The sequence below is a fragment of the Octopus bimaculoides genome, chromosome 20, assembly GCF_046866305.1.
Source record: "Octopus bimaculoides isolate indiv1 chromosome 20, ASM4686630v1, whole genome shotgun sequence".
Taxonomy (NCBI): Eukaryota; Metazoa; Mollusca; class Cephalopoda; order Octopoda; family Octopodidae; genus Octopus; species Octopus bimaculoides.
This window is the reverse complement of record NC_142947.1, coordinates 18,722,387-18,738,231: the sequence shown is the minus strand read 5'-3', so window position 1 is coordinate 18,738,231 and position 15,845 is coordinate 18,722,387. Positions and strand designations below refer to the sequence as shown.

Below are 15,845 nucleotides of genomic sequence, written 5' to 3'. Positions count from 1 at the left end.
AATGGTAAGCGCCTTGACTAAGCTCTTGGAAGCTTCTTCGAGGTCTTTCAGTGGGATCTAACATGAGAAGCAGAAAAAGGGAAAGAGAGTGAAATTCAAATCATTAAATGCTAAATTAATTTAAAACAATGATTTCCTACATTGGTACAAGGAAGGGCACATATTTATAAACGGCAATGTGTATGTGGCAGGAGAGGGGGTATTGAATTATCACCAAAACATAGTTGGTACTTATTTTATGAATCTCAAAGGGTGTCACTGTTGTCATCACCTTTATCATAGTCGTCGTCGTCATCATCATCATGTAGTTGTTCAAACTAACAAGAGATCCCTGTAAGTGGTCACTCAAACTGTTAGAAATAACAGCCAAAATTCCCCTCAAATCACAGTATACCATTGTAAAAAACATAAAAAGAGAAGAATACATTGAATAATGTAATCTTAGATATACAATGTGTAAAAGCAAACCATAGCTAAAATTCCTTTGATCATTTGTCTGCTTTTTCTGGGATGCCTGGGGCTGAACAAAGACAACTTCATGAAATTGCAACTTCTCAGCAAAAGGTGTAACAGATTGACTTATTGCTCTGATATGATCTTATAACTACAATTTGTATGGAATGACTACACATTGTATAGAAAATAACTATGCATTGTATGAAATGATACCACAGTATATGAAATGGTTAGACATTATATGAACTAATGTTGTCAATATCATTATCACCGTCATCATCACCACTATTTTAAAAATTTTCATTGTTCTCTGCTTTCTGTAAAATAACTACACATTTGCATAAAACAACCACACATTATATGAAATATTTTAAAAGTTGAAACCATAAAAGTTGAAACCATAAAAGTGGTGCAGTATGATTACAATTTGCTGCAAATTGGAAGAACAAGGAGTGATGATATTATCAGCAATCAATGGTTGAAAGTTTAAAAAAAGGTGAAAGTTAGATAAAAAATTGTTTCTGACACCATTAGAGACTCTGGTAAAATCAACCAAGTGCCCACTCAACACCAATAAATGTTACCCTGACATTTATTGCTGGCTTTTAGAAAGCATTATAGAAAATAATTACACATTGTATCAACTTGCTACACAGTGTAGAAAATAATTACTGAGTTGTAGGAGATGACTGCACATTGTATGAAATGAAATCACAGAATAAGAAATTATTATATATTGGAAATATCTACAATTTGCTTGAAATTTAACCTTTTAGCATTCTGTCAAATGTATTGCTTATTTATTCACATTATTTTGAATTAATTACACATTATTTGTAGCTTCAAGCTTTCAATGGTATGCTTGTATACTTCTAGAATGATGTTATACGATAGGTGTGAGAGATTGGATCTGGTAAGTTTTAGCATAAAACAGGTAGAATATTTAGGCCAGATACAGCCAGATTTTAGGCCAGATTACTCTGTCAAATGTAATGCCTATTTTATCACATTGTTTGGAATTAATCATGCATTATCTCATAACTTCAAGATTTCAATGAATGTGATTATTTTTAGAAAGATATTGTAGAGTAAGTATGAGAGGCTAGATCTGGCCAGTTTGAACATAAAACATGAACAAAATATTTGGGTTGGATATAGCCAGTTTAAATGCTGAAGGGGTTAAATGAATGTTAAGAAAACTATTTTTGGCCATTAGAAACTCTGATAAGATCTATAAAGTCTCCATTTAACACCAACAAATGTCACAAATCTATTTCATTTAAAATACCATGGATTCATATATATGAACTGATTATATAAAATAATTCCAAATTCCAAATATAAGAATCAGTTGGGAATTAAACTCTCAGTTCTTTCAACTAGAAATGCTGACTGAATACTTTGTTTAAATGATTACTTACATGACACAGATCAACCCAAACAAGTCTGATGTGCAGAGTGCACACAACAACAACAACAATAACAAGAAACGGCATTTACAGAATTTATAGACTTACACCACTGAAATGTTTTCCTTGAACTCCACATTTGTTGACTATGGAGATTCTTTCAAACATTGGAGACAGATCAATGTCAGGGGTAGATTTAGTCTCGTCAATATCTGGAACGGTCTCTGCTCTTTTCCAACAGCGATTTGCTTCATCTTCAGGTTCATTATAGTGCATCCAAGGACTGGAACTAGATAAAGAGAAAGAGAAGAATGTTAAAAAATGTATAGATTTTTTTATCCATTTGAAACAAACTTTAAAATGGTGAGCCACCATGGTAGTTTCTGTGTGGTCACTTAATCAGCTAGAAATAGTGACCAGATAAAAGCTACATTGGATAGCTTAGATCTGGATATACTCTGACTAAAAAGGATAAAAAACAAGATAATCACACCTGGAATGCCTTTGGTCATAGCTTTAGTTTATCAGGACTAACCTGGACTAAACAAGTTTGAAAGATAATGTTTAAAATACCTGAAAATTATGAACTATGCCATTTAGGTGCCTAAAAACAAAAAAAGGGATGAACTTCAGCCAGTCTCATTCTTTTTGATCCTAAATAACAAATTAAGATTAGTAGTTCAAAGGGTTTTAGTTTCAGTGTTTTTCAATGTCTCTGGGACCGGTTGAAGGCAGTGAAGAAGTTACCTTCAAGCCTGAGACCTGGCACAAATGCTTATAATAAATAAGGTGAATTTGACTAAAACCCCAAAAACTGAGTGTTAAACTGGATGATGGATGAAGTCTATTACCCAACAACAAGAACAGTCTCTCCAACAAGTTTAAGCACAATGTCTGTCTATCAAATTTTACTCACAAGATTTTGCTCATTTCAAGACTAGGGATTGAACATTCAGCCTTGCCTGTATTTATATGTATGTATATGTATGCATGTACATAAGGCAGTAAAGCTGGCAGAATCGGATGATGTGCTTAACAGCATTTCTTCTCTTAGCATTCTGGGTTCAAATCTCAACCAAGGCCGACTTTACTTTCATCCTTTTAGGTTCAATAAAGTAACTACCAGTTAAGCACAGGGATTTATTTAATTGACTTATCACTTGCCTAAAATTACTGGCCTTGTGCCAAAATTTTTAAACCATGTGTATGTATATATATATATATATATATATATATGTACACCTGTATTTTATTTGTTTGAACATATCTCTTTCATTGCTCTCTCTGGAAATATAAAATTAGATATGTGAGTATCATATATGCAAGTATTCTGCATATATGTAATTTTGTAAATAAATGTATAGACATGTAAAGTGTATAACTGTAAATGCCTGCTTCTAAATATACTGTTATTCACAGTGATGCATATAATTGTATGTATGATTGCGTGTGTGTGTTTATGTTAATACCAAGCATATATGTGTACTTTTACATGTATGTGCATGTATTCGCATGTGTATGTGTGTATTTAGGTATGATTTAACAGGTGAGTGGAAGTATATGTGCAAGTGCACGAACATATGTATGTGTGCAAGTACATGTATGTGCATATGTACATGCATATATATGTGCATATGTACATGCATGAACACATACATACATATGTACCCCCCCCACACACACACACACAACTATAACAGCAATAAAAGCTTGCTAGCATTGCCTTGAACTGGAAATAATAATGCTTTGGTCAAATCTGGTTTGTGATTTATTAATCAATAACATATGTAGACATTTGGATATCAAATACCTGAGACTTGCTGAGTCTGATGAATAGAGCTATCAAATAACCAAGCTTCAACTGTATGGCAATATAAACAAAAATGGCCAAGTCAACAAAGAAGCATCTATGTAGTGAATTAACCTGCTAGAAATAGAAGACAAATCTCTCTAAAATCACAGTGAACCAATTAATAAAAAGGAAGAATACATTGAAAAATGTATTCCTAGGTATACTGTGTCTTAAAATGATAGCATAGTTATGACTGGAATGCCTTTGGTTATCAGTCAGGTAGATCAGGATGTACAATCAAACCGTAATTCTATAAGTTTTATTTCAGAACTTTATTTTTATATTTTTCCCTTTTTGTTTTTTAATAATTTTATTTAATCTAGATTAATTGTCTGGTAAGTAGTTAAACAGATTTTTTTTAAAATTCATAATTTATGGGAAATTTCAGGATTTCAAAAATAAAATCTGGGAATTGCTGTAGGGACATTTTTTGGAAGTTGGAAGAATTATTTAGCAACATTCACACTGTTTTTTTTTTTTACATTTATTCTCCTTTCAAAGGCACTGAGGTTTAATTAATAGATAAGGCAATTAATGTTATGAAATATATTGTGTTGCATACAAGAATTTGTTTGTTTTTTTTCTTATATGTAGGGAAAAATCAGGCAGTGAATTGGTAAAGATGGAGACACAGAAAAAAGATTAACAAATACTAACATTAACACACACATACATATAGGCACAGGCATGGCTGTGTGGTAAGAAGCTTCCTTCCCAACCACATGGTTCTGGGTTCAGTCCTACTGTGTGGCAACTTGGACAAGTATCTTCTACTAGAGCCCTGGCCAACTAAAGCCTTTTGAATGGATTTGCTAGACAGAAACTGAAAGAAGGGTCCAGATGGACTAAATGTAATCTGAACCTTTCCCCACTTATTTTTTATCTTTTTTTACGGAATCCCACATTTTAGGCTATGGAGATTCCGATTCTGAAAAAAAATTTTCAAAAATCTCAATTTCAAAATTTCGATTCCCCCACCCCCGGTTTTTATATAGATCCACAGGGTAAACCTAACTCAAACCCTAACCCTAACCCTAACCCTAACCCTAACCCTGACCCTAACCCTAACACTAGTTTTGTGAGATTTGGCTGTTATTTCTAGCATGTAAAAAGCCTGCTTGGTGGTGGTGGTGGTGGTGGGGGGGGGAATTGAAATATTTCAAACAATTTTTTTTCAGAATCATAATCTCCGTATTTTTTTATGCATAAAAAAAATTTCCGGAAAATTTTTTTTAAATGCGGAAGGGGTGGGGGATCGAAATTTTGAATTTTAGATTTTTGAAAATTTTGTTTCAGAATCGGAATCTCCATAGCCTAAAACGTGGGAACCCGTAAAAAAAAAAATAATAAATAAGGTGGGGAAAGGTTCAGATTACATATAGTCCATTTCTACCAAAGCTAGTAATTGGATAATTTTTTTTTTTAATATCATAAATTTACCAAAATGACAATACGATACAGTAAAAAAAAATATCAGATTTCAAATCCTATACGATCCAATATGGGAGTCTGTATATGATCCCTTACTTTGCTAGAAATAACAGCCAACCTACCCATAAATCACACCCTTTCCCCTTAAATAAGGAAATAATACGAGATAATGTAAGTCCTACATAATCCTAAAATTGACGAGATGGTCGCGGTTGTAATGTATTTGATGAGAAATCTGTTCGATCAAAGGTGACCAGGAGTTAAAGAACAACACTCCATATAACAAAGTCAATGAAATTCAATAAAAATATGTTACAAAACAACAAATAGAAAACAAACATGCTATCGAAATGTTTTGATGTGAGACGGGGGAAAGGAATAGTGATTAAGAAGGACTCCGTAATCATGAAGTTTTGGGGTCGATCTTTGTGGAATTTTGGATATGTGTCTTTTACTTTATAAGTACTTTATAAGCCTTGAAGCGAGCCAAGCTTCGATAGTTAAATTGGGTATACAGAAACTGTATGGAAGCCCAGCAGAATGAATTGTACCTGTAATACAAAGGGGAGGGGGCAGTATTGTCGCCCTCTGTGTCATGTTGATCCTGCCTGAGGATTACATTAAAAGTACAAATGTTTGTGGAATACTCAGCCACTTTGTAAGTCAATGAATACGTAGTTCAACTGGAACACTCATAGTCAAAACAGACATTATACAATATTCCTAAAAATAATATTTACAATGTATAAATTTATTACACATTATAATATTTCCTTACTGTAAATAAGAAAGAAATGTTTGATTTCCTCTGATAAACTCGTGTAATTGCAACGTGAGTTCAACCACTCTTGTTTATTTTGCATTGTCTAAATAAGGATTATTCTATAAAGGGAATAAGGAAAATAATGTGAATGAATGAATGAATAAATAAATAAATGAATGAATGAATATAGGTGAAAATGTATCTACCTGCAGTGAACTTTCACACGGCAGCAGGTACATTGAGATCGGAGAGAAGGCGAACCTTGCCTGCGGTAGCCCAAGAAATCACCAGATTCCGAATCCTCGACCTCGACTTCGTCTGTGGTCAAACTAAACATTGCCACATCAACAACATTGACGGCAAACAAACAAACTAGGAATATATATACGACAACCAGATGGCTGTGTTTAAAACGGCAACGATCCCAGCATCAACAGCGTCAAATCAGCAGCAACAGTGGCAGTGGCATCAATAATAATCAATAATCACCATCATCATCATCATCACCTACATACATACATACACTGTCAGCAGCAGTGGTGGTGAGAAGTGGCTGGCAATGGATATGGGAACAAGGTGTTCGCCTCTCGGTTCAGGGAGTTGCGTGTTCGTACATTGCCAGTGGTACAATGCAGAACAACCGTGAAAGACACTGTGTTAGACAGTGAACATTGACTGCATCCTCGAAATTTCACCTGACGACAGTACTTGGAGAAATAGGACGGAACGGAAAGAGAGAGGGGTGGGAGGAGGAGGAGGAACAGAGAAAAACAAGGTGACAGAGAGAGGCAGAAACAGGAATCGCTGTTGGTGTTGATATGTTAACGGAGTTTGCCATTCTTTAGAAGGAAATTCGAATCCTTTCAAGTGAGAATAATTAGACAACAGCAATACTGTTATTGCCGCTGATGCTGCAGTTGTACAGAAAATTACAAAGCAGACGACGTTGGTGTGTAATAGGGTGAGGTAAGCAAGGGAGACACAGGTAGAATTAAATGGTTACAAATGAGCAGGAATTGGGACCATAGTTATCTGTTTCAAGAAAAAGTGGCTTCTTAAATGGCAACTCTTACAATAAAACATAAAATTATCAAAATTGCTTGTATCTAGCTGCTTCGTTTGCTATTAATGACAGTGTTGGTAGCCAGCTGGAAAAAATGTTTTCCTGGGGCTAAAAAATAGTGACATCGTCCTGCGTTGGACTGCCACACTGTGTCGGCAAATAGACTTTACTGTGCTTTCTTTAGCTTCGGTAATTTTTTTAATAGTGATGAACCTTCTAATAACACCATGGCTAACACTTTCCAATAATCTCTCTCTCTCTCTCTTTCTTTCTTTCTCTCACACACACTCTCGCTCTCTCTGTATACATACATACATACATACACACATACATACATACACACACACATACATGCATACACACACACATACATACTCAGCTTGTTCTCTTTAGAGCTATTTGTTTACAACGCTCATAACATGCATATACGAGGTGCATCCAAAAAGTATCCAACTTTATTCTTGCCCGCCAAAACTACTGCACAAAATCCTTTCGTTGGGAGGTGATGCCACCCTTCCTTCGCACAAGTGAAAATTTTTGTACCTATAGGCGCAGGAGTGGCTGTGTGGTAAGTAGCTTGCTTACCAACCACATGGTTCCGGGTTCATTCCCGCTGCATGGCATCTTGGGCAAGTGTCTTCTACTATAGCCTCGGGCCGACCAAAGCCTTGTGAATGGATTTGGTAGACGGAAACTGAAAGAAGCCCGTCGTATATATGTATATATATATATATATATGTGTGTTTGTGTGTCTGTGTTTGTCCCCCTAGCATTGCTTGACAACCGAAGCTGGTGTGTTTATGTCCCCGTCACTTAGCGGTTCGGCAAAAGAGACCGATAGAATAAGTACTGGGCTTACAAAAAGTCCTGGGGTCGATTTACTCGACTAAAGGCGGTGCCCCAGCATGGCTGCAGTCAAATGACTGAAACGAGTAAAAGTGTAATAGGTAACATCAGTTCTCAACTGTTACACCTTGAGTACAGATAGATAGTGTGTGACAACTACCCATGGTGCCATACCATGGGACTGAACCCAGAACCATGTAGTTGGGTGAAATATTTTTGTAAGATGAAGTAGGGATACAAAAATGTAACACTAGGAGCAAGATTTCAATTTATAAAAAATCCTTTACATTTGACATTAGTACAACAGTTGTTTTGATTTGCTTAATTTAGATCTCTTTCTTTATTTTCATATCAGACTGATTTAATCAGTCATCAATATTTGTTCCACTCCATATGTTTGTATCCATTCATTCCAATCAACCACAGCCCCATGGTCTTAACAGTTTAATCAACTATTTTGAGAACATGGTCTAACACATTCTCATAGTTTATTGTTCTTAACAGCCCAATTAACCACAACCCTGTGGTCTAACATTGCTCAAAAATCCAATTAGCCATACCCTCTTAGTCTAAAAAGTCTTCATCACCATACAGCTACTAGAAGATTAAAGATTAAAAAGCAGCCAATTAACTTGAAGTACTTTTTTAGATATTTTTTTTTTACCACCAATTAATTTGTAGGTTTATTGCTCTTTGGGCATATTTAATATGCTTTTCAAGTATCTACAAGTAAATAAATCAATCTTCTTTTTGTAAAGTATCAATATAATTATGCTATTACAACAAACATACACTTGCTACAAATGTGCTTTATTAAAGAAGCTGTACTACTACATGATGATGGTGAGAATGATGGTAATTCTTTCTACTACTGACACAAAGCCTGAATTTTGGATAAAGGGGCTAGCCGATTACATGAAGCCCAGTACTCGACTGGTATTCATTTTATCAATGCAATTTTCAGAACATTCTCTTCCACTGCCAATTAAGTCATCTTTGTGAACAGAAACTACTTCCTCTAGGGAAACTTCTGGACATTTGACAAAATTTCTTTCTTGTATCTTCTTAGAGTTTATTACTCCTCCACATCTGACACATACAAAGCCTACTTTCTTCTTAAACTTTCCTGTGATTTCACTGTGCCTCTTGTGTATCCATAGCTTACACTGAGTACACTATATAGAATTTGCACCTACACCTTTTCTATAAATTGAGCAGGGTCATTTGCAGGAAATGATTAGTGGTTTGTCTAGGGATTTTTACTTACAAAACTTTTTTTGTTAAGTTAACTTTAAGGCCCATTGATTCCAGGTTTTGCTGTCACACCTGGAATTTCTTTTTTCAGTTCAACTACAGATTTCCCTATAAGGACAAGCAAACTTCAAATGACGAGTGAGATGTGACTGTTACATTCTGAAGAGTAAAAACAAAATTTTCTAAAATGGCTGACAAAAGATTTAGCAAAGTAATGATATATGTCCATTGTACTGGAACAGTGTTTCATCAGTTAACACAAAGCATCATTAAGATAGAACCAAGCCCAGTTTCTGCTTTTACACCAGCAGATTGCAAGCCCGAAATCACTCTTAAACTATTCTCTTCAGAAGTTATATGCAGTATGTAAAAAGGTTTTCAAATGCTAACTAAATGATGAAATACAGGCATGCATGTGTGTACAACATTCATGTACACCCATATACTTGCATGCACAAACACACTTGGACTGACATGTGTATGAGTACATGCCAATACACCAGGCTGAGATCTATAGAAGTGACACTCACCCAAATGTCCAATAAAACAGATGTGAAATAGACATTATATAAGCCATGATATTTTCAGAAATTGCAATGACAACAAGAATGACTTACTCTAAGCATCAAACACACTTTGTTAAGTGGTTGGTTCTGGGAAAGGAATCCAGCCATAGAAACCATGCCACAACAGAAACTGGAGTCTGGATACTCCCAGCTGTCCAGTTCCATGTCAAGCCATCCAACCAGTGCCAGCATGGTGATGATGATGTCTAGGATGCCTTATAGAAATATAAATCAACCTTAGTTGGGTACTTGGCTGGAAATTTATTTCATTGACCCTAGAAGGATGAAAGGTAAAATTGAGCATAGGAGGATTTAAACTCAGAATGGAAATAAAGAAGTGTTGCTAAGTACTGTAAGGCTTTTGTCTGACACCTTGTCCTGCTGGAGGAGAAGGGATGCAAGGGATATTTAAGACAAAACAAAACAAGTAAACAAATAATAAACAAATAACAATGATATATTGGTAATTAAATTCTAAATATAGTAAGATAAAAATTGATAATTGAGTAATAATTTTGGACAATTTGGAAATATTAAATATCATAGCTGCTATGAAATCCTCTTGTATTATTGTGTGTGGTGGTAATAGATAATAGTATTGAACTGCTTGCAGTCCTGGATAGCTCTTTTAATTAGCTTCACTCTACCGCTCCAAAACTTGAGATTTTGCAATCAAAGTGTGACAAAAGTTGAACAAATCTTTCTCAGTTACCTCATGATGTTGAAGTAATAATAATAATAATAATAATAATAATAATAATAAACTGACAAGCAAATCTGTGGTATTGAGTAGAATACTTGGTATAAAAGATGGGCTACAGCAAATATTCTACTCAATACCACAGATTTGCTTGTCAGTTGAGCATGTCCCTTGATGGCTGACGATATGTGCATCTCTGATCATGAACAGAAGTACTGGGGGAGCATCATAGCCATGTGTTGAGAGGAATTTTTTGGGGTTTGAATAATTCACCTTTGGAAACATGGGTATTTTGTTCAACATCCTTAAACAAACTTTATTCAGGGACCTTTTGAGCAGGATGGGCTACTCGACCTGAAGAAAATTCTAACTGAGCCCCACCTGTGAGGTCATGCGCTGTTTATCTTGATATGAGATCACCATGTCGTGCGCATATGGTTGTGATGCATGTGCCTGGTGTACCCTTATCAGACGGGTAGTCATGATGGGTATAATGGGCTTCGTATATTTTACCCGTGTCACTTTGATGGCATGCACTGCTCTCTCTCTCAATAATAATAATAATGTCTTCTCTTTATTAGCCATTTAGCCATAAGGGAAAAAAAAAAACAATATGACAATACAAAAATAAAAGACAAATAGGGCTTAACACATAAATACATGTAAACAATAAAACAATGACAACAACAAAATTCCGCACTTCCTGATCACCCTGACACCACCAAGGGCACCCCAAGCAAGTACCCTTCTACTTCTCGTCCCCTCTGACTTACAGGCATGTGTTCAGAGTAGACTTATTTACACAGGCCATCCTTGCAACATTCACCCACCTTTCAACAAAAATACTGTGGAGCAGCACTTCCCTCTCCAGCCTCACTTTCCTTTTCAAGTGAAACTGTAAAAATTCAATGAGAGCTTGGTTGAAGAGGAAAACATATGTCTTCAGTCCTTTCAATCACATCAACCACACTACCTCTTTTGCCATAGCCACCAGAGAGAGAAAAACTTCCTGGCCAAAAGAAGGTGACTGGGCAATCCTTCTCATGGACTCAGCCAATAACTGGATCTATCCTACATGTGACAACAGCTATTCAACAAGGTTCCACAAGTCATCAATGCCCAGACAACAGACAAGGGCATGCAGAACAGTTTCATCGCCCTGCATGCATCTCGGACAGTTCCATCTGACAGCGCTTCCAGGCTAGTAGAGCTTGTCTCAAACTGACAGAACCCCCAGTAGCACTGCCAGTCCAGGGATTTCTGGAACTTGTCCATAGCCCTGGCCTGAGAGTCCTCTGGAAAAGACCAGTCACTTGATTTCCACCAACACCCAGAGTCTCCCAGAGGACATTGTTGCTCTTGCCTGCCACTAATCACCTATAAAACTGGAACCTCCACTGACTGCATTGCCTGACTGGCAGAGGGCTGTAGATGCTTGCTGATACTCTAGGTGTCAAGCACTCTTTCTTGGTCTACACATGGTCCAAGACTGCAGCTCAATCAATGAGACAAACTGCAGAAAATCCCATTTGACAAATGATGATCACACCAGCTTACTGTCAAGAAAATGCCAGAGATATCACAGCCTTAGTGCATGTCTGTGCATCATTAGCCACAGCATACCTGGCCTTCCTTGCAGCAGCTACTGACAGCAAATGGACTGTCTGATCCATCCCTTACAAAGAAAGCAGAAGTGTAAGTTCTTTAGCTCTCCAGGTGCCAAGCTGCAGGCTCATCAACTTGTAGTTAATCTTTGCTCTGGTCACAGCTTTGTACTCCCTTAGGGTAGTGCCAATCACTTTGATTTCCAAGATGTCTGACACTATTATGGTGATATCATCTGCATAAGCTGACACAAATATCCCCCATCCTAGTTCATGCAGGACACCCATCAAAACATCTAGCTTCCATAGCAATGGCTTGAGAGCCAGCACATACAGAAGGGGCAAAAGTGAGCATCCTTGATGAACCAAATGTATGATATTAAATGATTCCAATAAGTGGTCATTTACTTTGTGCACTGAACAGAAGTCACTGAACATTGCTTGATCCAGCCTCTGAAAATGGAACTGAAACTGGCTGCCATGAGAACAGCCTCTGATGTTTGGTGAATGACCGTATAAAAAGCTTTTGACTGATCTAAATTGATCAGGGCCCCACCATATCAGGTTCCTTATCTACCTTCTCTATGATGTAACATGTGAGGTGGAGGTTGTTGTGGATATATTTGTTTGGGATAGCGCATATCTGCGCATCACTGATCAGTTTATTGATGACAAGTGCCAACCTCTTGGCTAACACCTTGGTCAAAATCTTGCAATCCACTTTAGCAGAGTTATGGGCCTAAAATTATCTATTTGGTCCCCTTTGTTTGGGTCCTTTCTCAGCAGCACTATCACCATGCCATGGCTCACAGTACTGGAAATTCTTCTGTTCTATTGCTAGTTGCAGTAGACATCCACCAAGAGATTACTAAACAAGATTGACACGTGAAGATAAAGCTTGAAGGGCAGTCCATCTAGCTCCAGAGACATCTCCCTTGTGCAGGAAAACAATGGTGCAAAGATTAATGGTGAGTTATTATTCTTTACAGAATAATTTCATCTATGAACGTATGCAGATCAATTAAGTTAAGGCAACAAAAAGGGGGAATTCTGGTTGAAATACCCTATATAACCTCTCATAAATTTTTCATCTTTTGGAATTTTTGAAAATTTTTTGCAAATTTGTGTTCTACACATGGGAATTTATACGACTATGTAAGACAAATTTTTTTAATAATTTTTTAATACCTCCACCTCCTCTATAAATCCTAAAATTTCCACACTTTAAAAATTTTTTTATTTTAATCAGAGTTTAAAATATGGATAATCCAAATGTGTTATTTGTTTCCGTTTATAACTTCAAAATAATTTTTGAAATTCAAAAAATTTTAAATATCTGCGCATATGCACGGCCTATCATGGATTCAGGATCAAAGCACGCCATATGACTGGTCATAACTTTTCTACTTGTTGGTATTTTCAGAAATTTTTGCAAAACAAAATTTTAGATTAAAATTTTTCATTCCCTCGCCCCTATAAATCCTTATGGATGCTGAAATTTAACTTAACCCATATTGTTCATCTAGGTGTTAAAGAGCCTGAGATCATTGCTGCGATTTATTCACAATTATTTAAAAAAGGTATGTAAAAGATAATTTATTTTGATAGCATACTTCTCTGTTAGTAAATGTTTTTTGCTTATACATACTCACATACACTTGCTTGATGCAGGGTGCAGGTAAGAATTTAAATTACAAAAGGTTTTTATTTTTATTTTTTGCTTAAATCCCAGCAATAGACCACCTTTGGGTGCATCATCATTCTATTAAATGTCTTTAAGGAGAGAAAAATGTTGAAAAACATCAATACATGTCAGAGTGACAAAGAAACAAGGAAGGTACCAGGTGGGCATGGGATATGCTCAAAGCAACAACTAAATCTCCCTTAAACTCATGGGTCCTGCTAGTATGTATAAATGTATGTATAAGCAACGTCGAGCCTAGTGAGTACTTAGATGTGTGACCGCTTGGGAAATCTAGGTGCTGTAAGCATCGCACCCTTTTTATAGGCGCAGGAGTGGCTGTGTGGTAAGTAGCTTGCTTACCAACCACATGGTTCCAGGTTCAGTCCCACTGCATGGCACCTTGGGCAAGTGTCTTCTACTATAGCCTCGGGCCGACCAAAGCCTTGTGAGTGGATTTGGTAGACGGAAACTGAAAGAAGCCCGTTGTATATATGTATATATATTAAAAATGGCGGTGCCCCAGCATGGCCACAGCTCATGAGCTGAAACTAGATAAAATGAAAAATAAAATGATATGTATATATATGTGTGTGTGTGTATATGTTTGTGTGTCTGTGTTGGTCCCCCCAACATCGCTTGACAACCGATGCTGGTGTGTTTACGTCCTCGTCACTTAACGGTTTGGCAAAAAGAGACCGATAGAATTAGTACTAGGCTTACAAAGAATAAGTCCTGGGGTCGATTTGATTCGACTAAAGGCGGTGCTCCAGCATGGCCGCAGTCAAATGACTGAAACAAGTAAACGAGTAAAAGAGAATGTTAATGTTTTTTGCATGTGTGTTTGTGGTGATGGGGAATAATAGTAATATTTCTTTGTGTGCGTGGAAGTATGTGATTCTGGTTGAATATGAATAAAGTTGATATTTGAAGAACACAATTTCTTAAGTTCACTAATGGCCCCCGGTCTTGAAATTCATGCAAGAATGCTTTTAGAATCTTTGACCTCAACTAAATTACTCGCCAGGCAGTTACGAAACTCCTCTTATATTCTTTAGCCCTGTTATCTGTGCACGGACTACGACCTGGTCACTGACAAGATTACACTGCATCTCTTTAATTTCTTTGTTGGGCGGAATTCTGGTTTAAGCACCTTATAACTTTTTTATTTTTTGGAAAATTATTTTGAAATTGTAAACAGAAACAAATGGCAGATTTGGACTGTCTGTATTTTAAAGCTATGATTAAAAAACAAAAATTTGAGAAAGAGTTGAAATTTTAAGATTTATGGTAGGAGGTGGGGGGGGGGGTAGAAAATGAAAAAAGTTTTTCTTTTGCATAGTCACAAAAGTTTTCAGAAGTTTCCAAAATATAAAAAAGTTATAAGGTGCTTAAACCAGAATTCCACCAAACAAAGAAATTAAAGAGATGCAGTGTAATCTTGTCAGTGCACAGATAACAGAGCTAAAAAATATAAGAGGAATTTTGTAACTGGCTGGCAAGTAATTTAGCTGAGGTCAAAGATTCTAAAAGCATGAATTTCAAGACGGGGGGCCACTAATGAACTTAAGAAATTGTGTTCTTCAAATATCAACAAAGAATCACACAAAGAAATATTACTATTAATACACAAGAAAACACACAAAGAAATATTACTATTAATACACAAGAAAACACAAAGAAATATTACTATTATTCCCCACCACCACAAACACACACGCAAAAAACATTAACATTCAAATACATTTATACATACTAGCAGGACCTGTGAGTTTTTCACAGAATTAATGGTAAACTTATTGGGTTATTTCTGAAAACTTTATCCAAAAAACTTGAAAGTGTAGCCTGAGTGGTGTCTGTATCAAAAGATAGTCACTCATCTGCTAATCATTGAAAAGTGAAGGAAATTGGAATACAATGATTACATAATGCACTTTATGCACAATTTTATAGACTTAATACACAGCACTCTCCCTCTTTCTTTCTTACACTTCACCTTACTCTCTTTTTCTTTTGCTCTTTGCTTTTCCCTTCAACTAATCACATGAAAGCATAACAGACGGACTAAGTAACGGAGGGAAAAAATCTTAGTTAAAAAAAGAATTTACACATTTCACTCACCACCACCTCTCCCTCCCCTCCTCGTCTCTCTTCTCCCTTCAGCTAATCACATGGAAGCATTAGATAGGCTAAGTAACAGAGGGACAAGCAAAATTATCA

General features: G+C 36.3%; 1 protein-coding gene across 2 annotated transcripts in view; it reads right to left on the bottom strand.

Annotated features, from left to right (window-relative positions):
• LOC106876500 (AMP deaminase 2) overlaps window positions 1-6,637 on the bottom strand; it is an 87,837-nt gene extending 81,200 nt beyond the window's left edge. The window contains exons 1-3 of one of the 2 annotated variants that reach the window (XM_089338176.1): window positions 6,118-6,637; window positions 1,974-2,154; window positions 1-57 (exon numbers count right to left, since the gene is read on the bottom strand). The exon at window positions 1-57 is cut by the window's left edge and continues 136 nt beyond it. In XM_089338176.1, coding sequence (XP_089194302.1) covers window positions 1-57; window positions 1,974-2,154; window positions 6,118-6,248 — 369 coding nt within the window. In that variant the 5' untranslated portion in view covers window positions 6,249-6,637. The remainder of the gene's footprint in view (window positions 58-1,973; window positions 2,155-6,117) is intronic. The other variant, XM_089338177.1, reaches the window with a different exon arrangement.
• Between the last annotated feature and the right edge of the window lie 9,208 nt (window positions 6,638-15,845).